This window comes from Monopterus albus, unplaced genomic scaffold (genome assembly GCF_001952655.1).
Source record: "Monopterus albus unplaced genomic scaffold, M_albus_1.0 scaffold132.1, whole genome shotgun sequence".
In the NCBI taxonomy this organism is placed as follows: Eukaryota; Metazoa; Chordata; class Actinopteri; order Synbranchiformes; family Synbranchidae; genus Monopterus; species Monopterus albus.
The window spans coordinates 1,044,815-1,070,148 of NW_018128012.1; the positions used below are offsets into that span (position 1 = coordinate 1,044,815).

At 42.3% G+C, this 25,334-nt stretch overlaps 3 protein-coding genes across 16 annotated transcripts in view; all 3 read right to left on the reverse strand.

Moving 5' to 3' along the window:
• echdc3 (enoyl CoA hydratase domain containing 3) overlaps window positions 1-4,533 on the reverse strand; it is an 8,567-nt gene extending 4,034 nt beyond the window's left edge. Inside the window, exons 1-4 of the mRNA XM_020613340.1 lie at window positions 2,923-4,533; window positions 1,603-1,724; window positions 1,412-1,509; window positions 695-895 (exon numbers count right to left, since the gene is read on the reverse strand). Of these exons, the coding sequence (XP_020468996.1) occupies window positions 695-895; window positions 1,412-1,509; window positions 1,603-1,724; window positions 2,923-3,068 (567 nt within the window). The 5' untranslated portion in view covers window positions 3,069-4,533. The remainder of the gene's footprint in view (window positions 1-694; window positions 896-1,411; window positions 1,510-1,602; window positions 1,725-2,922) is intronic.
• Window positions 4,534-5,200: 667 nt separating this feature from the next.
• On the reverse strand, window positions 5,201-12,225 carry kcnj8 (potassium inwardly rectifying channel subfamily J member 8). The gene is made up of 6 exons (XM_020613334.1): window positions 11,135-12,225; window positions 9,837-9,985; window positions 8,817-8,977; window positions 7,846-7,985; window positions 6,696-6,912; window positions 5,201-6,227 (listed from the first exon to the last, which is right to left on the reverse strand). Exons 1-6 carry the CDS (start codon window positions 11,479-11,481, stop codon window positions 5,976-5,978), a joined length of 1,266 nt encoding a protein of 421 aa, XP_020468990.1. The 5' UTR covers window positions 11,482-12,225; the 3' UTR covers window positions 5,201-5,975.
• Window positions 12,226-12,612: 387 nt separating this feature from the next.
• Window positions 12,613-25,334, reverse strand: part of abcc9 (ATP-binding cassette, sub-family C (CFTR/MRP), member 9) — a 65,792-nt gene continuing 53,070 nt past the window's right edge. For 11 of the 14 annotated variants that reach the window (XR_002275953.1, XR_002275949.1, XR_002275951.1 and 8 more), the window contains 6 exons: window positions 23,174-23,282; window positions 20,546-20,649; window positions 20,278-20,411; window positions 18,770-18,832; window positions 17,923-18,228; window positions 16,513-16,601 (listed from right to left, as the gene is read on the reverse strand). Coding sequence is in view for 3 of the 14 variants with exons in the window: in XM_020613332.1 (XP_020468988.1) it covers window positions 16,464-16,601; window positions 18,770-18,832; window positions 20,278-20,411; window positions 20,546-20,649; window positions 23,174-23,282 (548 nt within the window). In the remaining 11 variants the exon portion in view is untranslated. Of the gene's footprint in view, window positions 16,602-17,922; window positions 18,229-18,769; window positions 18,833-20,277; window positions 20,412-20,545; window positions 20,650-23,173; window positions 23,283-25,334 lie in introns of all 14 variants that reach the window. The other 3 variants (XM_020613333.1, XM_020613331.1, XM_020613332.1) reach the window with 2 other exon arrangements.

Here is a 25,334-nt window from a genome sequence, read left to right on the forward strand (position 1 = left end):
AGACAATGCAAACCTCATACTGCACATCACCAAGGCCTGGCTGTGGAGAGAAAGAGGGCGAGTGTTGGACTGACCTGCCTGGAGCCCTGACCTGTCCCCAACAGAGAATGTGTGGCTCATTTTGAAACGTAAATTGTGTCAACAAAGACCCAGGACTGTTGCACCTTAAGACTTGTTTGCAGGAGGAACAGGACAAAATGACACTGAATCACTTGGTGACCTTAAATGTCTTGTAAGTGTCATGAAGAGGAACGGTAACATGACACCGTGGTAAACTCTTTACTGTCCCAACTTTTTTTGGAATGTGTTGCAGCATCAGGATTGAAGTGAGTGTTTGTTTTGAATAAAGAATAAAACTGATGAGGCGTCACATCAAACAATGAGCTGCTGTGTTGTTTTCAGTGTCATAAAGGACACAGATGGTTTACACATCACTACTTTCAATCTTAATTTTGATTTTACAAATGTCCCAACTTTTTCTGATCTGGGGTTGTAAGACTACTCCCCAGTTTGATAGTGCAGTAATCATCCTGACATGACGAACACTCTACAGTCTGATTACACAACATTTGATGAACTGGAAGCCATGAACTGATGATGAACTGACTTAATTTACGATCCAACTCCTCAAAAGTATGCTCACAGCGGGATTTCTGATCCGACCAATAATAACATATTCAACATGTCGTCCTACCTTCCTCGGCACAGCTCTGCCGATGGCCACCGCCGGCGTCGAACAGAACAGACCCACGCTGACCCCTGGAGTGGCAAAGGTGGACTTCTCCGTCACCACGGCAATGTCACAGCTGGCAACAAGCTGGCATCCTGCCGCTGTGGCAACACCATTCACCATAGCAATCACCGGAACAGGTATGTCCTGTATCAGGGTCATTACCTGGAGGATAAGAGCCAGAGTCAGCAGCATAGACCACAAAGGATTTAGCAGCAATGCTAGATTTGATAGTGATTTAATTATATAAGTGATTTATGCAGCCAGTGAAATTTGTTGGTTGCAGCTTCTTCAGTGTGAGGATTTACTTCTTTTCTGTTCCAAAGTAGATGCTTTTTGACTGCTCTTCAGACAAACTAAACTGAAGACATCACATCTGACAATGTAGTTTTTTCATAAATACACTTTACAGACTAATTGATAAATTGCTCAATTAAAAAATAGATCAACAAACAACTGATCAACAAAATAACAGCCAGCTGCATTTGCAAAATATGACTACATTACTGACTCATTACAAGATTAAAAACAAGTGATCAGTAAATCCAGTATGTAATCAGTCAATGTGCATCATAACCACGGTGAATGAGACCTGATTCTTAATAAACAGCCCAGAGGAGGCTGGTATAGTGATCAGGCTGATCCAGCTCTCACCACAGTGCCAGACAGAGACAAACCAACCTCTGCACAGGTGCGAAACACTTTGGTGTGATGCTCTCGGCCCTGAGCTGACGTCAACTCCTTCAGGTCATGTCCAGAAGAAAATACCGGACCTTTGGCTGACACACACACACACACACACAATGTTAGAACAGCATCTTCCTCTCTCTCTCTCTCTCACACACACACACACACACATTAAAAACATCTACCTGATATGATAATAACTCTGAGCTCATCACTGTGGACATCAGTTAGGATGTTCTCTCTGAGTGATTCCAGCATGGACAACGACAGAGCGTTCCTCTTCTTGGGATTGTTCAGGATTATTCTCCTAAAAACAAAAAGATGTTAACATACAGTCTTACAACATGTGGCATCGTTCTACTTTCTTATTCCTACAGTGTTTTCACATTTGGTCACAGTTTCAGATCAGAAACTTTCCAGATTCTTTATTAACACCGAACAAGAACCACAGGAGAGGACAACTATGAACTACGAACTCCCCACTGAACAGTACAGACTCTGTTTAACTACAGAGGAACATTATACCTTTGTTTTTATTTAGATTCAACATGACTTTACGGTCATGACTTTATGGTTTAGCAGTACTTTCCTTTATCCAAAGGTGGGAAGTAACACAGTGTAAATACTATGTTACTGTACTTAAGTAGATTTTTCAGGTATCTGTACTTGAGTATTTATTTTTCTGACAACGTTTTTCCTTTCACTCCCTACATTTTAACACAAATATCTCTACTTTCTACTTCATTATTGAACATTTTCTAATCAGGCTCGTTACTTTTAGTTTTAATACATTTGAGGGAAGTTATCAATTATTTTTATTTGGCTCTTGCTGCTAAATGTGCACACCAGCACTGGGTGATGTTCTCTGTTTACAGTCCACTAGCTCCTTGTGCTTTCACAGAGATCTCGCTCATGCACAGCCGAGCCTGGTTTGCTTCAGATGCTGTAAAACTTGCGGTCATTTGAAGGTTTTGGGGAAACATATATACTGGTCTGGTATTTTGTAATGAAGAAACCTGTCGCCCAGTGCAGCCGCGTGTTTCACTGATGTGTTGTTGAACAACAAGGTCTATGGCTCAGACGAATGATCCAGGTTACACAGGTATCTAATGAATGTGTGTACTTTTGCCATCTCTGCCTTCAGTCATTTACTTAAAAAATGTATACGCTACACTTTGTGCAAAAAGGCCAAAGAAATGTTTGTAACTAACCAAACTCTCCATGACAAATAGAACTGTTGTACGTTTTACTCTTCTACATACTGTGTATTGAACAACTGCATAGCTCTTAGATAAAATACTTTGCAGGTCTTATACTTTTCACATGAATAATATGTTTGCCGAATTTACCGTAAGACCCTGGCACATGCAGTGAAGTGCTGTAAGTACCACTGTAACGTGCCGTTGTTGTTAAAGTCTATATTGTCTCTTTAATATACTGTATCTGCGGGAGAGCTGCCGTACGTTACAGTAAACAACGGTTCCGAGACACACTTCGTGTTGCACCTAATTCCGTCGTTTTGCCGTCTCACTGTCAGCGGCTCCGGCTCCGTCTGGGAGTAGAACCGGGTACCGGGCAGAAGCGCTGTTGTCCGGCGGAGCTCAAACAGAACAACAGCTCTGCACAGCAAACTACGAGCCATATTTATCATCCTGCTCACCGCTTCACCTTCCTGCTCTCACTTCCTGGCGCGATGACGTCAACGGCACGCAATTCGACGTAGAGAAGTCGGAAATGCCACTGTTGCGCGTTAATCCAAAAAAGTAAACAGCCTACAGATATGAATCTTTTAAAGTTTCACAAAATCAGTTTATTCGCCAATATTGCGAATTTCAAAAGAGTCGGACATTCAGGCGGTTCTATATTTTTGTAGAATTGGGGTTGTTGGAACTGTAGCCGACCTTCTCCAGTAGAAGGAGGTCACATAGGAAAGGATATCGTCTTTCACTCTGTGTGTCTCTTCTCAGTGAGGAATAATAACAACAAGCTTGATTCGTAGTTTATTACATGAGTCATGTGAGGGGTGGAGCTTTGTCAGACCTTTACTGAGTCTGTTTTCAGACTCTAATTGCACAGTCAGTATTACACATAGATGAAGGGATTCACTGCACCGATCAGTGACCAGACAACTGATGTGGAGGTTACACTTCAAATGTGACACCTAGGTGACACAAAGGTAAATAAGAGCTGCAAAGATATTCAAGTTTTTTTTACAACATGCACATACAGCATATTATGTGTTTCTATTTTTAAATGAAGAACATAAATATAATAATGTTCTACTCATTAGGTACTGGTGAAAGTTCATCTGAAATCTGTTAAAATCCTTTCCAAGGAGGGGCGTGCTGTTTACAGATATTAACTGAACTGTCCCAGTGATGAAATATAAAATATAGACAGCGAATTTCTAAGATACATGTCTAGTTTTGACTTTTATTTTCCCATGTCAAGTACTTTAGTCAGCTGGATGTTGTTTTAAAGTGCTATATAAATCAATTAGATTTGATTGATTTAGTTTGGTATCGTTCTCTGAATGGTACCTACATGAAACTAAATGGCCTGTTTATAGTGTTGTGGTCTATTCAACACACGACCTGGCTCAATTTCTGCAGGTCATATCTGAATACACACAGTGTGTGCACTTGTTTGCTTGTATTTGTTACTAAATCAGTAAATGTACTCACTGAGATTTCAGATACTGAAATCCTATTCAGATAAAGTGAGTGCATTTATTCTCAAACACCACAAATGGCAAAACCAAGTGACTTGTTGCAAATTGTGCACAATGAGTGACATGTCTTCCTCTAGGTGTTCTCAGACAGAAAGTGACAACAGCACCGCTGTGCTCTGCTTGCGCCGCACCACGACGGTTTACCACAGCTTGCGCTTTGCTTGGTGAACTTGTGTGCACGCTGTGACGAAAACCCGAGGAGCTAGTAGAACCAAGCAGCCGGTCGGGGACAGAAGGCAAATTGGAGGAACAGCCATGTTTGAATTTCTTGAAAAGTTATACAACCTCAAATAAGAAAAAGTTGGAACAGTTTGTAAAATACAATGAAAACTAGTGAAAATAGTGATGTGTAAATTATCGGTGTCCTGTGTTACACTGAAAACAACACAGCAGCTCATTATTTAATGTAATACCTCATCGGTTTCATTCTTTGTTCAAAATAAACACTCACTCCTATTCTGATGCTGCAACGTGATCCAAAAAAGTTGGGACTGTCGCATTTCAGAGCCAGTAATGAGGTAAAATAATGAAATGATGATTCCATTTGAACCAGGTGATGTCAACAGGTGACTGCATCATAATTTGGACCATCCAGACTGTTAGCAGCAACCAGTCCAAAAGCCAGGGTCTGTCATGGTCTGGGGTTGTGTCAGTGCCCAGGGCAAAGGTCACTCACACTCCTGTGATGGCTCCATTAATGCTGAACAACATAGAGAGATGTTGGAGCAACATGTGCTGCCTTCAAGATGACGTCTGTCCCAGGGACATGTATATTTCAACTAGACAAATTGTGTCAACGAAGGCCAAGGACTGTTGCACCTTAAGACTTTTTTACAGGAAGAATGGGACAAAATGACACCTGACACCCTGAATCACTTGGTGTCTTCAGTCCCTAAACGTCTTCAGTGTTGTGAAAAGGAACAGCAACATCACACCGTGGTAAATGCTTCACTGTCCCAACTTTTTTTGGAATGTGTTGCAGCAACAGAAACAAAATGTTTGAACAAAAAATAAACCTGATGAGGTGTCACATCAAATAATGTGCTGCTGTGTTGTTTTCACGGTAACACAGGACACAGATGGTTTACACATCACTACTTAGCTTTGTTACATGTTCCCCCTCAGGAGATCAACAGACAAGTTTCATAATTTAGGTAATGATGTAATGAGGTACAGTTTTCAAACAGAAAACCTGCCACATTATCTCCACTTATATATAGGGTGAGTGTAAAAGGTGATAGCAGTTAGCACAGACACACACTGTCGGGTCTTTGTTGCTGACTGGACTGCAACTGAAAACTGAAAGTTTCAATTACAGAAGAGCAGCAGCAAATCCTCACAGTTCAGAAGCAGAAATGAGCGACTGTGTTTTTACTCAGTCAGTGAATTAAACAATAAAGTGATTATCCAATTTGTTGTCAGTTAATTTGCAGTTTACCAGGAGTGAGTGTAAGAATGTAAAGTGCTGGTTGTTCCCTCTGACACACAGTTGTAATGTTTGCTTATACAAATACACTTGACTCTGCTTTGAGCAAACATCACCTGCTTGTTGGGGACTTTGTGTCTCACATAATTTGTCAGTGGGGAAACAAGTGGCCCAGTGGTTTGTGGGGTTCAGTTAACTGGCTGAACAGTGAGGCTGAACTGCAGGGTGTCACTCTAGGAACTACACAACTTCATGCACGTAAACATGGGGTAACATTAGCAGTGAAAGTGTTGGGTGACAAGCCGAGACAAGGCAGGGAACAGAGAAAGGATGAGTCCCATCAGAACCGGAGACACAACAACACCCAGACTCCTCCTCCCCAGCAGGAGGCGGGCCTCATGTCAGGTGACGGCGTTCAGGGTCTGGCCTCCGTCCGTGGGGGTGAAGAATTGGACTTTGGGCGTGGTGAGGCTCGAGTTGTTCCTGCGCAAACCTCCGGTGCTTCCTGCCCCTTTACGCATGGAGTTGTTGCGCCGCATGGAGTTACGCTTCCTCAGTGAGTTCTGGTGCGACAGCTCACTCTTCTGAAGAGTCTGGATTAAGATGGACGGCTTCTCATCCAGTTCTCTGGCGCTGCAGCCCGGCGTCACTACCTTAGAGGCACAAACACAAAAACACATTTTCAAGTTTTAACCTTTTGTTCATTATCTGTCAAAATGACTCTTTTCTTTTTCTGTAAGATGTTACAAAAACATGTTTAAATCCCATGAGCTACAAGTCCAAGCTCGGGACAAGCATAATACAATCAAAAAATGCTATCATGAATTTAAGAGAATAACAGTGAAGCTTTAAGGGAGAAACAGGGGACACTGGGAAATGTAAGCTCATGACAATATTAAACATTTAAAAGGCCTAAACGTTGGTGATTCTCAGAAGTCTGAAGTAAAAATTGGACTCTACATTTTCCAAGTTTCTCTCGTTGCTTCTCTTATGATGATTTGCAGTCAGACTATATGAGGAAGGGATCCTAAATGACTGTCACAGATCAGCACTAACAGGTCTTTTCGTATTTAAGTGTGAGACTCTCTTCTAATTCTGAGGACCAGTTCCTCAGCTCTTACCTTGATTGTGTTACCAAACTTGGAGTAGTCCACTGAGTACACGCCCTCCTCTTCTGTTACTATGGGAACAAAGCGGTAACCCCACTGGATCTCCTCGGAGATGTAGGAGGTCCGGGCCTGTGTGGTGATCCCCGTCGTCTCCACCACTCCCTCCAGGATGACGATTACCTCCAGGTCACTGCACTGCAGCTCCATGGCGGACAGGTCGTACAGTGGGCTGACAGACCACAGCAGGGACAGGGTTAGTGTGTCTGTCAGGGACCCGCTTGTGCCTGTGTATACCGCTGCACTCGGCTTCTAGAGGCTGGGACAGACTCAGGTACTAGAGCTTTCAGTAGAACCACGTTTGAACACATAACAATGATCCTGTCCTCATTTTGACTGCTTCCTTTCCATAGGTTAGCACCTTCCTACTTGGCAGAAATCCTCAGACACTCCCCATGTGCACTCAGGTCACAGGCCATCTCATTATTCCATGTCTAATAAGTGCTCAAGCATCACAGAATTTGAGACTAAAGCCTTTCTGTCTTTGCTACCTTGTCCTGGTTTTTGCTCCTTAAAAATCTTCTATTTCTGTCGTATCTTCTCTTTTTTGTGGTGTTGTGCTGACTCGGGTCCAGTGTATGTGGTGCATTGATGCTGGAAAGGTGAAAAGTACACTCACATAAAATCAGTGTGCATATTAAAGTGGCTTGACTTTTGAGTAGATCTTTGCTCCTGCTGAGTTATAAACATGAAGCTCGGTGTTCCTGCTCAGACCTGCTGCTCATGACTCAATGACCTGTGTGTATTAAGTTCTCGGACGCTCTCCGTGGCTCCCACTCTCTCTGGCTTGTTACCTTTTAAAAAAGCAGTGCCTCCTTCACTACAAAAGCTGTGCAGCAGTTTGACCAAACAGTCTCCTGTACTGCTTCATCTGAATACATTGTAAAAGGCTAGTGAGGTAAAGCAGTTCCAGAAAAATGTGAAGATTATACAATATTCTGAAAAACGGACACACTTTTGTACAGCAGAAATCTGTTTCCTCTTCAGTGATTCAGCTAATCATCTCATCTCACTTCACCTGACCTGTGTGAGGAAACAAGAGCAGGGAGGACACATCTGCTGTAACTGTGTCCACATCCCAGCAGCAGTCGTGTCCTCCTGGTACCTGTTTTTGTCGATGACGTGGCAGATGATGAGCGGGGCGAGGAGGAACAGGCTGTTGCTGGCCACAGCGCTTTCTGTCGGTACGTCGATCTGATGGATCGGGATCACCTCCCCCTCCGGTGTGGTGGTCTTCCTCACCACCTGTGGAGAGATAAGGACACATTATCACAATAATCACAATAATAATCAGAATTCTGTTGACTAGCTATGAGCACTCCTTGATGTGAGCAGAGAAGGTGAGGAGAGATGTTAAATGATCAAGGACCATGAGGATGGTCAGCAGTGCCTAGAGGCTTCTGAAGGATCTGATGCTTCTCCTGGGTGTGCCGGGTCCCCCATGAAGACAGGAGGAGGGATAAGGAGACAGAGGGAAGGGAGGGTTATGAGAAACAAAGATTGTAGAAGTACTTATAGGAAGTAGACAGGGAGAGGGATGTTTCACGTCAGTGCCTTCTGTGCCGGTCCCAAAACCCAGATACATAGAGAGGGTTGTGTCAGGACGGGCATCCTGAGTAAAACCCTGCCAAATTACTCATGTGATGTAGTGGTGACGCTCTCCCCCAATACCCCCCAGTCGAAGTACCCAGAGAGAACCCACACAGGCACAGGGAGAACATGCAGACTCCACACAGAAAGGCCCCGGGTCGGCTGGGGCTCAAACCCGGAACCTCCTTGCTGCAAGCTGACAGTGCTAACCACTGTGAGAATCATCACAATTTTATGTTTTCTTCAGTATCACAGTGATCCAGTGATAGTTCTCTGTACCTCAGTAGAGAGGCTGCAAACTGAAAGCTGCTAACTAAGTGGATAGAGCGAGTTTACCAAAATGTAAACAGGTATGGGCTTAAAAACTGCCTCCTAAAATCCACTGATGCTACTGTCATTACTAAGGATTAGGGTGTGGGCTGTGCAGGTTGGGGTTCAGTTGTCAGACTTTGAAAACCTGTGTGTGTGACTGGAGCAGACAAACACCTGCAACCTGACGGTGGCTCCTATGATCATGCTCTTCCTGAGATCCCCGATCCGAATCATGAAACACAGGCGGTTGTTTCTGACAGCGATCACAGCGTGACGGCTGAAGATCAGTGTCTCTGCTCGACGGTTTGACTGAGCTGTCTTCATAAAGATACACCCTGAGGGGACAGAAACACACATCAGTCAATCAGCACCGGCAAGACGTCCTGTTACTACAGCGCCCCGTGAAGGCCGCTCAACACAATGCTCTTTGTCCAGGATGGGACAAAGATCTGTGCCCTACTTATGGGATGAGTATGGACAAAAGCAAGGTGTTGTGGGTAGAGGAGGCAGCAGGTGGACTGGTAAATACACCATAACATATTTACATGATGTTTCTGACCAACATGTCGGCTTTCTAATCAATTCATTATTCTAAGAAAAACAACTTTCCATCAAATCTAGTGAAATGCACACACGGGTAATGACAAAGTCTGTGTCTGTGATGTTCATGAGCAGCTTAATGAGGTTGTTTGGCTTTGAGGAGTTATTACAGCCCCCAACAGGCAGAGAGCTGTCACAGCAAATGTTTACACTGCCTCAGAGAAACCGGCAGCTTTTTGCATCACGCCTAATTCACTGGTGGCTAAAAGCTCAACCATCACATGCAGTACATGACATCCTGGTTAAACAAGTGCTGAAAAACTAGGGAAGCAACATAAACATAATGATGCTATGATTTGCAACTAAGAGGATGAAAACACACTAAACTTTCTTAACAGATAGGTTCATGTTTTTTCAGGTCTATCTTAATATCACAACACTGAAAGACATGGGCAGCTGTAATTGTTCCTCCTGTTCACATGGCTGCAGAAAGGTCCCTTCTTAAAGTGATTTCAAAATGATGTGGGATCAAATTCTGTGCAAAAATCAAACCCTTTTCTATGGAAGCACAAAGAAGGATTTCAAACTAAAGGCCCCACATATACCAACATGACAGGTTCCCTCTAAGATGCAGCCACAGGCCATGAGTCTCACCCAGCATAACGGCATTGATGATGAGCCCCACTATGTTCTGCAGGATGAGGACAGTGATTGCAGTCGCACACTGTTCTGTTATCATACGTCCTCCAAAGCCAATGGTCACCTGAACCTCGATGGAGAACAGGAACGCCGAGGTGAACGACCTGGAAAGAATGATGGTCAGTCGGGGTTTGTTGAATCTGACATTGAAATGATTCAGGGAGCCTCTAACTTTGTACCGACAGAGCCTGTCCTCGAGGCCCACTCTGAGACTGTGGCAGATGAAAAAGAAAAAAAAATGCAGCTTAGATTTTTTTTAGTGTTTAGTGAATTTATCTTAAATCAATGTTGCCCTTTATCTCAAGGACATTCACTCCCATTTGAGGCTTTATTTTGTTTGTCAGCTAAAATCTTCAGAGTAACAAAATGTAAACAACTATTACATGTAAAAGTCCGATGAAAATCCCATTTACAGTAAGTAAAAGAACAGAAGTATCCTCACCTAAGAATACTTTAAGTATCAAAATGACATGAGCTCAGACTTAATACTCGGTGTATTTGTACTGTGGCTGCTGCTCGAGGTGGAGCTGTACAGCTTCATATTAAAGCTGGCAGTTTAGTCCACTGGTTCCCAGCCTGTGGGTCAAGCCCCTCCAGGGTCACAAGATAAATGTGAGGGATCGTGAGATGATTCATGGGAGAGGAAAAGAAAAACAAAGTTCCAACAGTGGGTCTCTTTAAACAACGGCCAGACATGTGAAGTGTGACAAGGAGCCACAACTACACACACACAAACCATTGATTTAATCTTTCACAGTGTCTTGTTTTTTACAGGTTAAGATTCTTAACAGAACACAAGGGTTAATCATATAATCTGTGTTTTTAATGTGAAATCTTAATCTAAAAGGTATCTGTTAAATACATGTAGCGGAGTAGAAAATACTCAAGCAAATGCAAATACCTTAAAATTACACTTGGGTGCAGTAGTTGAGTAAATGTTCTAGTTACACCGCTGTTGAATGGAGAACAAACACTCCCTCCCCGTCCCAGCAATTTTCACTTCATTTCCCATAAAATGATGGGACCTAATGTTTCCGAACTTCCCGTCATAATAAATGTCCGTCTCAGCATTCTTCCTCCGTCATGTTTTAAATGGAAAAAGAGAAAAGAGGCGGGTGGGAGTTGGGAGGTTTGGATAAAGTAAGGATGGAGAATTAAGACTTGTAGTGGCATCAAACACCGAACCAAACTGTTCAAGTTGGACTTGAAATCATTACTTTTACAATACTGACAGTGGTTTGTGTCTTTCTTACTTGACGTCGGTGACGCAGTGGGTCACATTCTGCCGCTCCGGGTCCAGGTCTCCGTGCGCAAACGCCACCAGCCACCAGTACATGGCGAACAGCAGCCAACTGCTGACAAAGGTCGTGGTGAAGATGACCAGCGTAAAGCGCCATTTAAGGTCGACCAACGTGGTGAAGACGTCCTGCAGGAATCTGCCCTGCTCGCGGATGTTCTTGTGCGCCAAGTTACACGAGCCGTTTTTGGCGATGAAGCGCGCTTTGTTCACGCGATCCCTGAACACGGGCTTGCGGGGCATGCGGGAGACGAGCCCCGGCAGACTGAACTCCTCCGGGATGATGCTTTTTCTCGGCAACATCTTCTACTACCGGCCAAAAACGAAAGCCAAAGATACGTTGTAGTCCTTCTTCAGTAGGTTTTTACGCACGGACACAACATGGCCACCTGCAGGAAAACGATCAAAGACGCACCAAGTCTTTTCCTCCTGTCCACATCTGGGGATGTTGCGGAGTGACCGCCTCTGTTCAGCTTCTCTGAGGGCTGGGACGGTCTCCACTCGCCTGTTGACGTAGTCCAGCTTCCATGGTCCAGACCCGGTCAGACCGGGGTGCTGCCGCCTTCTAGGGCTGTTCGCTCGGAAAACACCAAGTTAGACGCACGTAACCGACACAGAATCGCCATTAAAATTGAATAGTGTCTTGAATTAAGGTACATCCCTTACACAGTGTAATAAAATGTTTCTATTTTAAACGATGAATAATTAATTTCAGACACATTTCCATCGTAATCTAGACAGACTTGTAGAGAGCCTACAGGTCAAACGGACGGGGAACATCTGTTCTGTGCTGTGACATAGTTGTTCATACTAGGGAGCTCTTGTCTCTATTTGGCTGTTAATGGACCCTCATCAGAGCAACCATCACCGAACCGGTTCCCAGGGATTTCAACTGTTTGTCCACTCTGCTAATAATGCAAACACCAAACAAAAATAAACCACATCTTTCACACAACACACACATCACAGTTTCACACCTACAACGCAACGTTTGCTCAAAACTTTGAAAGGCCCCCAAAATAAATGGTTTATATAACACGGACTGTCATTGTACTTCTTTAATCCTTCGTTTTAATTGCTCAGTAGGATTAACACCGGGACGCCTGTGGCTCAGGAGGTAGAGCGGTCATCACCAAACCGAACCGTCAGCGGTTCGATTCCCGTTCTCCTCAGTCCATATGTCGAAGTGTCTCTGGGCAAGACACTGAACCCCACGTTGCTCCCGAAGGCCGGACAGCGCCGCCATCGGTGTGTGTGAGTCGTTACATACATGGCCAATAAAAGTAACTAAAATGTAGATAAAGCCGGACTCGGCCACCAGGGGGCGCCATCTAGCTACAGATGTGTCAGCCAGTGTGTGTGGGGTCCCACTGCACATTTACCGACAATGATAAAGCCTCACTTCATCCCAAACCATTTTTTATTAATATGTCAACAGTTAGAAAAAGAAGAAACACACAATAACACGTCGCTACAGAATGTAAACTAACAAATATGTAGAGTTTAAAAAGAACCCAAAATGAAGCTGTACATTTGTGTTTTTAAGTGAAATGTGCATCCATGGCAGCAAATAACTGATAGTGTCATGTTTGCGCTGTGTAACATGCACATGAAAGTACACGCTTTCTCTGCCTGTGCTGTATTTAAAACTCCCCAAAACTCCAGATGGTAAAGATGCTAAAAATATCTGGCTTCTCTTAAAACTGTCAGTGCAAACTGTAACAATGACACTGATACAGAAAATACAACACTTGAAATGTGTTTTGCTTCTTCCTTGTATCCTTAAACAGCACAAAAGAGAAGCACGTATCTTTCCATTGTCTGCTCTCAGTGCACTGTCTGTCTTTGTTCTGAAACATTGTTGGGGTGTGAAACAAAGAGTCTACAAGGCAGCAGTCTGCACAGGCTGAAAAACACAAGCACACGTATTTCAGACACACACACATGCAGTAAAACAAACACAAAGGTTTCAGGAAACATGTCAGGACTAAAAAAGGCAGCTGAACGAGGGTCTGAGACCAGGAGGGGCACTGGGTGATTGACAGAGGAGAACTGGAGTGAGTGCAGAGACAAAGGAGAAGAATGAGAAGGACACAGATCCAGGTTCTAGTGTGAACAACCAAAGTGTAATGTGCTTCCATGCATGACACAAGTGTTACAGCCCTTCGTGAAATATGTGACAAAAAGAGTTGTGTACGGTTGGAAACAAACTGAAGAGGCAACTTCTTGAGATGAAACATCTGAGAGTCCATCATGTTAAAAAAAAAAAAAATGAAATTCTCACCAAAAGAATCTTTTTGGCACTCAGTCTGTGCAGTCCAGGTATTTACAGGTATAACCAATGTTGGTGTCTTCTGTCCCCGAGGATAATATGTTCAGTAAAGCACGGCCACAGACAGACCACAGCTTCAGACCGAGCTGCAACAACCTACAGTGCTTGCACTAATGGAGGCATAGAACCAAAACTGACAGAACAAAATAAACGTTTAAGCCTAAGTTGAGTGGTTGGAGGGACAGTGTTTACTACACATTTCCCCTCAGCTTCAACAAGTCAAGAGTTTCATGCTGAAAAAGTGCAAAAATAAAACAAATGCAATGTGCTGTGCTCGAACGGCGCCCTGCAGATGCTGAAATGATCGAACCATTATGAAACCAAGATGTGGTCAAACCAACACCTGTGCACCTGAGGAAGAGCCAGTCAGAACCCCAAGTACTTTTTCCGAAAGTAATACATTTGAAATATTGCAGATCTTTGGAAGCACAACTCAAGCATTCTGTCTGTGTGAAAAGGCATTTTGTTTCTGCCTTTGTTACCCTGGGGTTGGCTGGCGACTGGCCCCACACCCCCACTACATCCAGCACATAAATTGTAAGCCTGTATAAGATTTCAGGCAAAAAATTAAGATGCAACTACAAAAAGACCAGATGTTAAACCTTCAAATGTGCTTGTATTGAAATGACTACCAATAGATATTGTGTCACAGGAGTAAGAAGAGCCCATTTACTGGGCTACAACTTCAAGACTGTGCCACACTCAGTGTGAGAAGACATGTAAACAGTGCAGGAATCATATATTTGAACAACTGCTTGTAAGTGGTGTCTATAAGCTTCAGCCTAACACATGCCTTTAATAATAATTCATAGTCTATAGTTACTGCTTTTAATTGAAATTTTATGCAATGAACCACAGTGAAAATTGTTTAAAAACTAAAATATAAAGTTAAAAACAGGTAGAAAAAGTTGTTCTGCAAAAAGGGCACTTATCAAGTCAAAGAGCAGGTGCTTGAGCACCACCTGGGGTTCCTCTGTGAATGTGCCTGATCATGGCTGTTGTGTCAAAGATGGCTACCGATAATGTCCAATACATGCTGGAATATAATGGATTAAAAACTGGGGAGAAACAAATTAATAAACAAAAAGTCCAAGCAGCAACAATGACTTTAAGGTCTGTCGTCTTCCATTTTGGTGTCATAAGTTGCAGAAGTTTTTCAAAACAGGTACAAAAAAAAAGGGGCAGCAAATCCAGAAGGAGACCAGAAATCAGAAAGAGATAGGATCAGCTGATCTGATACCGGCTTAGAACAACAAGACTAGCCCCGGCAGCTGGCTTTGCACTCCTCAGCTCAGATTTGTAACAGAGACGTGACCTGTCCTTCTCCGTACGTCTGGCATCAGAAAAAAAGACTGTTCATCATGCTCTACTATCAAGTCTATTAGCATTACATCTATGACAGAAATTAACATCAAAATGTAGCATGTACTACACAAGGGCCAAAGTATTAAGCTTTAAAATCCTTTGCGCAGTGCCAGTTTGCACAATGCATCGATGCATGCAGAGCGCAAACCGCTGGCCAAAGCCAAAATTTAGCCATTTTAAAAAGGATAAAATACAGGTTTCTCTCTTCATTATTATTATATAATACCCAATACAAGACAAACTGATTCATGTGGGTAATCTAAAAGAAGCCAATATATTTTAAAGACTTTTGAAATTCTATCAATATAAAAAGCTTCTTCAGTCAAATAAACTCCTCTGCAGTAGAAATGAGTCCATATGTAGAGTTAGTGTCAAAGTCTGTTCACAGTTTAAAGCCCATGAAACCCACCATTTTATGTTAATACGCTGATTAAGGTTACATTTTTCTTATTGTTCACGACACCCGTGGAAAGACTGAAACCAACAATGTGTTAGTGGCTCCCGCACTAAACTGTTTAAAACAAGCTCACAAACAGGAGCAAACTGTGCATTTGTTGGGGACTTTCAGCAGCAGATGAATCCATATTTGGCAGCAGGACATGGGACTGAGTCAGAATAAACTACAGTGTGTGTTTGTGGTGATGAAAGAACATGTGAGGCAGCAGAACAGAAAACAAACACTTGGCGTTAGGACACATTCACTGCTGGTTTTGGTCTTTTCATGAAATTAGTTAATAAATCAAATAAACTCTTTTACTTCTTGATGCCACATTATTACCTAGCAGGTAAAGAGCTGACACACCACTGTCCTGACCAGGACATGAAACATAATTATTCCCCGGTCCTGGAGGACAGGCTCAAGATAAAGCTCATAGACTATAAACAAATTTAAATGAAATGTTTTACCAACTAGTTTTGGTTTTGTTTGGCCAGATTTTAAAATGTCACTATCTGAGATTTCGGCTTTAATTACCAACATAATAGAAGCTACTGGAAGTCTGTTTCTGGTGCTCACAGCATTAAAAGTTACATTTACAAAATCCACTGTCTATGCTACTGTGAATGATTCACAGCTACGAGAGAGACGATGCCTTTGGTGGTCTGTACTGGGGAGGTGGTGGAAACCTTAAAACGGCCTGATGCCATTAGAGGCATCGAGAAAATAACCCTTAAAATTGTACTGATATGATCTGGTACCTGTTTCTTGTAAAATACAATCTATTCATAAGCATCTACTTATTTTTGTTGTAACTTTGACCTTCGACACTCTTCCAACAGCATCAAAGTTAAAACGGATAAACCTAACGGACTCAATGATCAATTTGTCAACTGAATAATCAAGAACCCATGTTCTATCTGATAAATGGAGGCCTCAACTGACTGAATGTTTCAAGTATGACTTAATGAACACACCGACTGGTGACTGATGGTGCTTCTGGACTTCCTCTCCTTTCCACTGAGTGTGCAGAGAAGCTTCATGTTAAACTGTGTATTGTTGGCTTCACTGAAGTTTAATTCTGTAAATAATTCAAAGTTTAAAACGAGGGAGAGGTCTGTCAGCTGTTAGATGGGCTGACTGGTTGTATGTCTACATGTCAGCCTTGACGAACAAAGCAAACATCCCGTCCTCCTGCTCCAAAAGAGTCTCAGGTCTGTCGTACTCCATAATGTTGCCTCGCTTCATCACTATGACCAGATCAGCTGTTAGGATGGTGTGGACGCGGTGCTAGACACAGAGGAGGGACACAAAACACAACCACAGTTAAGTTCTGGAAAATGGAAAAGAAAAACAAAGAAATACATCACAACATACTTTTATGCAACTGTTGACAGATCAATGGTCCCAAGACTGATCCTTCCACTGGTAAACTAGCTGTTTTGATGGGTTTGTTTGTGATTTTCAGTTGTTCCATGCTTGTTTTAGTATCATGGTGCAGTTTTATTGGAACCAAATGAATGAGCTTCTTTGTAGAGGCACCCAAGGAAAACTGGTCTAATGTGAAAGACCAGTAGTTATGGAATAAAAAGGTCATTAGGAAGTCATAGTGGATCAGTTGGTTATAGTTTCAGAGAACCACTCCTTGCTTAAATTCTGTTTATGTCTGTTGCTGAAAATCGTCTCAACTCCCTACACACCTCTGAGTTGCCTCCACAGGGCAGCTGTCTGCTTCTCTGTGGGTTCAGCTGTTAGAAAGTCCTTGTTGAAGCTGCATCCTAAAAAGAGTCAGCAGAGGTCCAGATGCTGTACAAAAACACGAGGATGGAATCTCTGCTGCTTGGTTTCATTACTGCCTGTCTCAGCACGCTCGTGTTGCAGCATGGCATCCTACAATGCCCCATTTTGCTCCGATATACGAGTGGAAAGTCGAGACTGTATTTGTGTTCACTAGTGTGACTGACTGAATTCTGGTGTCCAGGTTGGCAAAATACACAGATTTGGCATGACTACAACTGTAACTCTCTTTTACTTAGACGCAAAGAGCACGTCGTCTCTTATAAGTTCAATCCTACTTAGAATGTCTGAGCAAAAAGTTTGCTGTCACTAATTAAAGTTAATCTAGTCCCTAACTTTAAAACCCAATATTAAACTTGAGCTCTCTGTAACTGGTGCCTGTAGTCAGCCAAAGATTGGGTATGAGGGAAGGCCCTCTGGCTCCAAACTCAGAGTGATGTCCTCTCTCTCTACTTCTTCATTCTTATCATATTTATAATTTAAGATAAACAGTTTTGAACCAGGACCTTCTGTATTTGGATGAAGTAGCCAGTAGTCAGTAGGCTAGCTGTGCCTTCAGTTTTACATGGAATGTAAAATCAGCGGAGATGTGACATGGCTCCTGGATACTGGGCCATATCAGCCATTATTTTTTTTCCACCTTCACATGTGGAGTTTAACCAATTACCTGCAGGTCTAATCTCCCCATAACTCGTAAATAAAGCTAAAAGAAGCTATTCTGTATTTAAATCTGAGTATAAACAATGTCCCAACACTGAACACTGTGCCCAAAGTGCACATATGTATATGTAATGTCGTGTTGTTCGGTACCAACCAGGCTGTCAGTGGCAGTAAGGCTTCAGCAGACCCAAACTCAGACTCCAGCTCCGACCCAGCCAGAAAAGTAGGAAAATAAGAGATCAGAAACAGGTGGGAAAATGGTCAGAAAAGAAAACAAAGAGCTAAGCTGAGCTGAGCCAAAGCGGTCTGCGCTGATCCAGGTCTACTTGTGAGTCCTCACTAGCACACTGAAGACGCTCTCCTCCTGTGCTAGCAGGTTGGGACCCGAGTCACTTTCCACCAAGATCCCTGAGGAGAAGACCAACACCTGCTCGGCGTCCAAGATAGAGGACACACGGTGCTGGCGGCAGGATGAAAGGCCAGAGCGGATGACAGGGGAAGGGCGGGAACAATCATTTGAGGAAAGGAGGAAGAGAGCAAGGAAGGACAGAAAAGTGCAGATGGCAGATTTAGTGAAAAGCGAGAGCAAAAAGCAAGTGGTGGAAAGGAAAAGACGGGAAGATGAGAGTGGGTGGAAGAAAACAGCAAGAGGAGCAGGAAAGAAAGGACAAAGGACAAAACAGCAACACACAGAGATAAAAGTCAGAGAAAGAAAGCAAATCCATGAATGAAGCAGCCAAGAGGACTGACTTCATATTAAAGACACTAAATGCATTAGGAACTTTTACTATGTTAGATACTATGTGACAGTACAGTGTGAAAAAGGGAAAAGCTGCATGAAAAGGATGCCTAAGGCGTCCTTAAAGATGTCATGATCAATGCAAACAGAGCTTAAAGCATCTGTCAGCACTTAAACCATAGCTAACTAGTCTAATCCAAACAGCTTGTTTGTGACATTCATTTTCAACAAGACAAACGACAGAAGAGACAGAAGGACTTACCGCGATTGTAACCACTGTCCTGTCTGCAAATGCCGTCATCACAACTTTCTGTAAGATATTCTCCTGCAACAAAAGGAGGAGAAAATAGCTCATATTTAAAAGGTAACATTTAAAAAGAAACTGTCATCTGTGATGATGGAGGGTTCGGGCGGTGACAACACCGACTGCACTGTGAGACTCAGAGGCAGATAAATGGTTGAGGGGGTTTCTATTTGCCTCTAGGCTACTGCAGGTCTCCATGTCATTTTCTTAAAAATGATAAACTTTTTTGATATTTCAACCTTATTTCAATGGAACTTTACAAGTGAGTGTAAACAAGAGATGACTGCTTTACCGTATGCCCTGCTGTGACAGAAGAACATGTACATTCACAACACTACCAGTTTATTATCAGGAATGCTAACGGGCATTTTACCTCATTAATTATTTATAGGGGAGCCACGATACCAAAAACTCACGGTACAATATTGTCACAACAAAAAGTACACCATACGATATTTATCATATTGTTAATAAATTAAGAAAAAATATTAAAATGGCCCTTCCTAAATAATAAATCTGTATGTAGAAGATAATGCAGCAGCCAGTAGCCATTTTATGAAAGAAAACTAAACAAATTTTTCAGCAGCTGGGTCTTGTAAACAAAACGAGTCCCATAGTTCCCCCTAGGCAGGTTTAACTTTCTGGCCACCAGTATCCCCCGACCAACAGAGGCAGTAGAGAGCAAATTGCTGCTTGGTGCACCAGAAAGAGGGGAAGAAGATAGACTCAGATAAGCCACATAAGGGTGAGATTTGTGCTTTACTGGAGATGTTTATCAAACATCATTGTTTACTTTTTCAAGAGAAAACGCTTATGGGTGGTTACTAAATGGTTGGTTTTGCATTTGTGCGCCCGGTGTGTTTGCTCATCTCTGTTGAAGTGTAGTGCCCGCCTGTGCCCCGACTGTTTCTGTGAGAGGTGTCCAGGACTGTCTCAGTCCTAAACAGGGGTTGGTATTGTTTTCGTTCAGCAGTATTACCAAGTTGTTAAGTGTTTTGTCAGTTTCCTTTCTGCCCATGTCATTTCTTGAAACAGAAAAACTGAAGTGCTGCCACACAACAGCTCTAAAAGTCGACGATGGAGCATCCGCTATGTCAGTTCTGCAACCTGAACACAGTTATACTAATGAAATAACTATGTAATATGGTGGTAGATACAGTCACAGTCCCACAACGGTATGAAGAACTTTTTCTATCGTAATATTGTGAAATTACAAGTATCGTTACATCCTTAATTATTTATGATCCATGTATAACCAGACCGTCTACTCCACACAGTATATGAAGTTTCTATGTCTTATGACTACAAGAAAATCAGTTCAACATGCTTTTCTTTGCTTGCTACATATGTATTGTTCTTGAGTTGCTGTGCTCACGAGAACATCATGCACACAGAGTAACAGGTTGGAAGAAACATAGGGATCTCTGGAAATTTTCCATTATCTGATATCAGACACACACACACACCGTGGCCATGTCTATAGATGCTGTGGCTTCATCCATGATGAGGATGCTGCTCTTTCTGACAAAAGCTCTGGCCAAACAGAAGAGCTGCCTCTGACCGACACTGAAGTTTTCTCCACCTTCCGTCACGACCGCGTCTGGACTCAGACACACATACAACAACACACATTCAATTAAACGGAGCCTTTAAACTGCTATTTAATTCTACGTGCTATTCAGTGTATCCCGCTGGACTTATCTATAGCTGAGGATGGCTGATTTAGTGGAGTACCTAGACCTCCAGGCAGGGCCTTCACCATGTTCTTCAGCTGAGCGATCTCCAGGGCCTCCCAGAGTCGGTCATCAGTGCACGTCCTCTCGGGGTCCAGATTAAATCTGCAGCAACAGGTCACAGTCGGCACTTGGTTACTGTGTTCATAATAACAGAATCTGAGCAGGTGCATCCACACTTTGTTAGACTAAACATTTTCCTAATTTCTTCTTTATTTAAATCAATATGTTTCTGAAATTCTGCAAAAGAATCATGATGTGCTAAGTGGTATTGGTGAGTGTGTGTGTGACAGAGTAAGAGCGAGTCAAACAGCATCAGAACATTAACACCAACATCTAAGACGACAGCGTGAAACAGTTACTGTCGACCATTCACCCCAGGCTCATGATCACGTAAACAAGAGCCGGGGAACATGCCAGGAGACACACACTCTCCATCTCTCTCTCTCTCACACATACACAATTATCTAGAGCAGCGTATCTGTCCAAACAAACAGCACATGCTGTTTGTCTTTTATAACAAAAACGGAGTCATGGTATCATCTGGTAATACAAACACATGGAGGTTGTGAGTGTGTGTGAGGAGGAGGAGGAAAGACGATGCAGTGCCCTTCATCCTTTAAGTGACCTGCACAGTCTGTGACGTCTGTGACACACATTGGATCAGTTCCAACCCAGCGTTCCCACTGTGTGTTCAATCAATAACCCCACAGCTGGGACTTTGTGTTGGCATGTGAACAACATCTTTGAGGACAAAAACATCAGACTGCAGTTTTATTTTCCCCTTAATTATTCACTCATTGCTGCAGTTTGGGTTTTTCTTGATAATACATCGTCAGGGTTTGTTTTTTAAACTTTGTCTTTAGCCTTCTGGCTCAAAATGAGCAGCAAAGACGAGTACATAGTACAAAGTGCATAGTTTTGCATATGGACAGTAGGGACATGTCCCTACCAATATTTTGGGAGGACAGAAAGGTCCCTATAAGCAAACCCAGTGCGCAGTCATATTAGATCATTCCAATGTGCCTGAATGACTGAAAAGGAGGAGGAAGAATGTCATATTTGCTCCCAGGCACGGAGGGGGACACAGCTGTTGGCCAGTGTGTGACAATGATATTTAATAGTGACTGACTTCAGGGAAGTCGGAAAGATATTCACAGATTTGAAGTTTCTGGATTAAGAGTGAAATATTGCTAAAATACAAACGGTGCCTCTTTTGTTTCCCAGTGATGTAGACAACAAGCTACACACTCATTTTTATCAAAATGAGCCATCCTGTTCTCCAGACAAATAACACTGGTCTCAATGTGCAACAGCTGTGAGATGAGTGGGCAGGGACCGTCCACAAAGTGCAACACTGAAAAGAGACAGACCTACCACAAAAATATTCATTAACTTTACTCTTACCCAGTGTGGTGTTACCAAGATTACTTCACACATCAATGGCCATCTGCTGGTCATACTACAACCCTTAGTTAGGGAAAATATGTTTTTGTCATAATTTGGATGGAAATTTTATTGGGTAAAATTAAGGACAGGCTAGAAACCCCATGAAAATGAACTATTGTGTATGTCGGAGCATGCTTGCATCGGGCAAGAGAAGCAGAGCAGGCTGGTGAGGGAACAGGTGCATCTTCAATGCTTCAGGTGAGGCTCTAATTCCCCTGGTTAATTACACAGTGTGATGCTTTAGAGCGCCGAGGTCAGTTTCTGTCGAGCCATTTTTTCAGCAGCTGCTGTGAGTCAATCTCTAATTTTTTTTTTCATGAAAACATGAGATATGTTCCAGAATGTGTGTGCGTTAATCACGTTAAAAAATTTGTGGCACTGAAAGGAATTTGCATTAACACATTATTATTGCATCAACTTTGACAGCACTAGAATATACAGATGACAATGACAGTTTGAATGAGTTTTTTGATACTTCATGACTCTATGTAATGAGTATGAAAGATGCACCACCTGCAGACTGGAGAGGTGTGAAAAGTATCGCTCATTTGTCAAGGACTGGAGTCAGCTTTCAGCTTTGAATTCAAACTGCAAATTTTCTAAACACATATTTGCAGAAAAATATGACTAACAGAATTAAACAGTTGCTAGTTTACAATGCAACTACAAATGTATGCAGCTGCAATAGTGGCAAATACCATAAGGGCATTTTAGCAGTGAAACTAAAAATAACTTTTGATATAAAAGAAATCTGCTGGTTGTTTTTTATTAAGAATTGAAGTTCATCCATCCATTATCTATACCACCTATTCCTGAATAGGGTCACAGGGGGCTGGAGCCAATCCCAGCTGACACACGGGCACAGGGAGAACATGCAGACCACACACAGAAAAGCCCTGGGTCGGCTGGGGCTCAAACCAAAGACCTTCTGGCTGGGAGGTGACGGTGCTAACCACTAACTGATGCATCAGTTTATCATCACTATCTCTCAGGCTTGACTTCATTTTATCTAGTTTGTTCTCTTTAACTTTAGACAGATAATTTAGAAATAAAAACCAGGCTGTTAATAAGTCTTTGGAGTCCTGTCAACACAAGGTATAATACATGTAACCAGTTCTTTAGACTCCACATGTGGTTATCAAAAAGGATATTCTGAAATTGTAAGTGTGTGTCTGTGTACCTTATTGATCCACTAAACAACACAGGATCCTGGAGAATGATGGATAGTCGCGACCTGAGCGTCTGCAGAGGAAGCTTACAGAGGTCGATCTCATCGATGACGATCTTCCCTGCGAAAAAGAAAAAATTCTAATAATAAAAAATAAACTTATGCTCTCTGAACTATGTTGAGGACTTTCCACCAATGGGAGCATGGAAAATCAACTCCAGTTCAATTATTGATTAGCTGGTGTGTTCAGACAGAATGTGAGGCCAGTTTTAGAGGAAAATCGAAATCAGGATGCAATCTGATCCATTGTGGCATAATTGGGCACAAAGTGACGTTAAGTTGTTTTGACTTAAGTGAAAAATTTGTACTTATCTGTTATGATGCAGATTTCTGTCTGAAGACACATTTTGTCTAATTTAGTAAAATGAGAAAAATGTCCATCACAGTTTCCCAGAACCAAGTCTTCTTTTACTTGTTTTATCCAAGCAACCATTCAAAACCCACATATATTCAGTTTACAGTGATATCAACCAAAGAAAAAAAGCAAATCTTCACATTTGAAAAGACAGAACAGCAGATCTTTAGACAGATGATGAGTTAAACATCTAAAAAAACTAACTGATTAATCATATTTCAGCTCTACTTAAAACTGAAAGGATGCCAGCCACCGCTTCTTCCTTGTCTTTGAGCCACACCTGCCTATAATGTAACAAACTATCACTTAACCATAACAGTTTTACAGCAGAGGAGGGCAGCTAGTAATGCACACATCCAATACAAATCCCCTGGGAAGAGGCTAAATGCTGCAATAACAACCCTGCTTGAGCTTCAGTTGTTTTAGTTTGACATTTACAGTACATTTTATTGCCTTCACAGCTAAACTGTATATGACTGTGTGTGTGTGTGTGTGTGTGTGTGTGTGTGTGTGCAAGCACATTATCACCTAGTCAGATAATAACTAGATCATAACAGCTGATCAATAAACCCCTGCACACAGTATATTGTGGCCATTGGATGCTACAGCATGGGCTGGAAAATGATTCCTCTTTCAATTGTCATTTTAAAATTGAAATGATTGCTTTAACTTCTTTAACCGTACAAAACATTTTGATAAATGTATTTTGTTGGGTTCAATACAATGAAGAACGTGCTGTGCAGTTCAGCCAGGACGCTGCTCTGCTTTTATTTCACTGCTTTATAAGGAAAAGCTGCTGACACAAACGTCTTCATTTACAGTTAAATGAAATGTCCGCCCAGCTGTGTGTGCTCCCTGTGAGCCAGTTGGATGGAAAAAGTGACTGTGTAATCTCATCTTTGTCTGAGTCATCTGTCTGGGAGCTGTCATCACTATCCAAAGTACAAACAGAATGATGCAGTTACGACCTGCTTTCAGAATCCTTTAGGTAAAAGTCTGAAGACTTTAAGGCTGCCGTCTTAAAGAAATATGACCAAGAGGCTGAAAGCGACTGCAAGAAAGTGGGACTTTAATCCTCTGATGAAGAGCCTTCTTAAGGTGAATAGTGGAATGGCACATGAAGAACTAAAAGACCTTCAGACTCTCAGAGAGACCGGCACAAGTGTTTAGAAAAAGCTGAACTGCAAGAATTAACAGTTAAATAAACCTTTTCTCCAACATAAACATACACCAATATAACTTAGATTTACCTCAGTAGTGCTTCAGTTTTACTAAAACCCACTATAACATATACATTTATTTGATCTATGCCGTTAAATCACCTCAGCTGCTTTAAACAGCTGATCATTCAGCAGCTATATGCATCTATTATTACAACTGAGTGTGTTTGTGTGCAGTTTAAATGTAATTTAATGGTTTGCACACAGAGCAGACTGTCTACATTTAAGATGACCTGCACTGATGTTAGCAACCTTTTTGGCTCCTGACATTTTAAAGACAAAGCTAGTGTCCTATAACAAGATCAGAACCAACGATGTGTAGGAGCTGCACACTTCAGTTCTTCTGTTGTTCCACCTGTATTAACTGCACAACCAGTGACGGTGTCCTTGACAGCAGCTGCAGCACCAGTACAGACTACATCCGCTGCCTGTTCACGGCCAGGTGCGCCGTCTGTGTTGCTCCTCACCTTTCAATATGTAAGCAATAAAATGCATTTTACAACATAATATAAAATTAATATATATAAACAAAATAGAT

What these genes read in the sequence shown, in the direction of transcription:
- kcnj8 (XM_020613334.1), bottom strand. Translation starts at nt 11,481, where the DNA reads ATGTTGCCGAGAAAAAGCATCATCCCGGAGGAGTTCAGTCTGCCGGGG. An exon ending in CACTGCGTCACCGACGTCAA is followed by an intron (nt 9,986 to 11,134) that starts GTAAGAAAGACA and finishes CATTCTTTCCAG; the next exon opens with GTCGTTCACCTCGGCGTTCC. An exon ending in GAGCCACCGTCAGGTTGCAG is followed by an intron (nt 7,986 to 8,816) that starts GTGTTTGTCTGC and finishes ATCTCTCCACAG; the next exon opens with GTGGTGAGGAAGACCACCAC.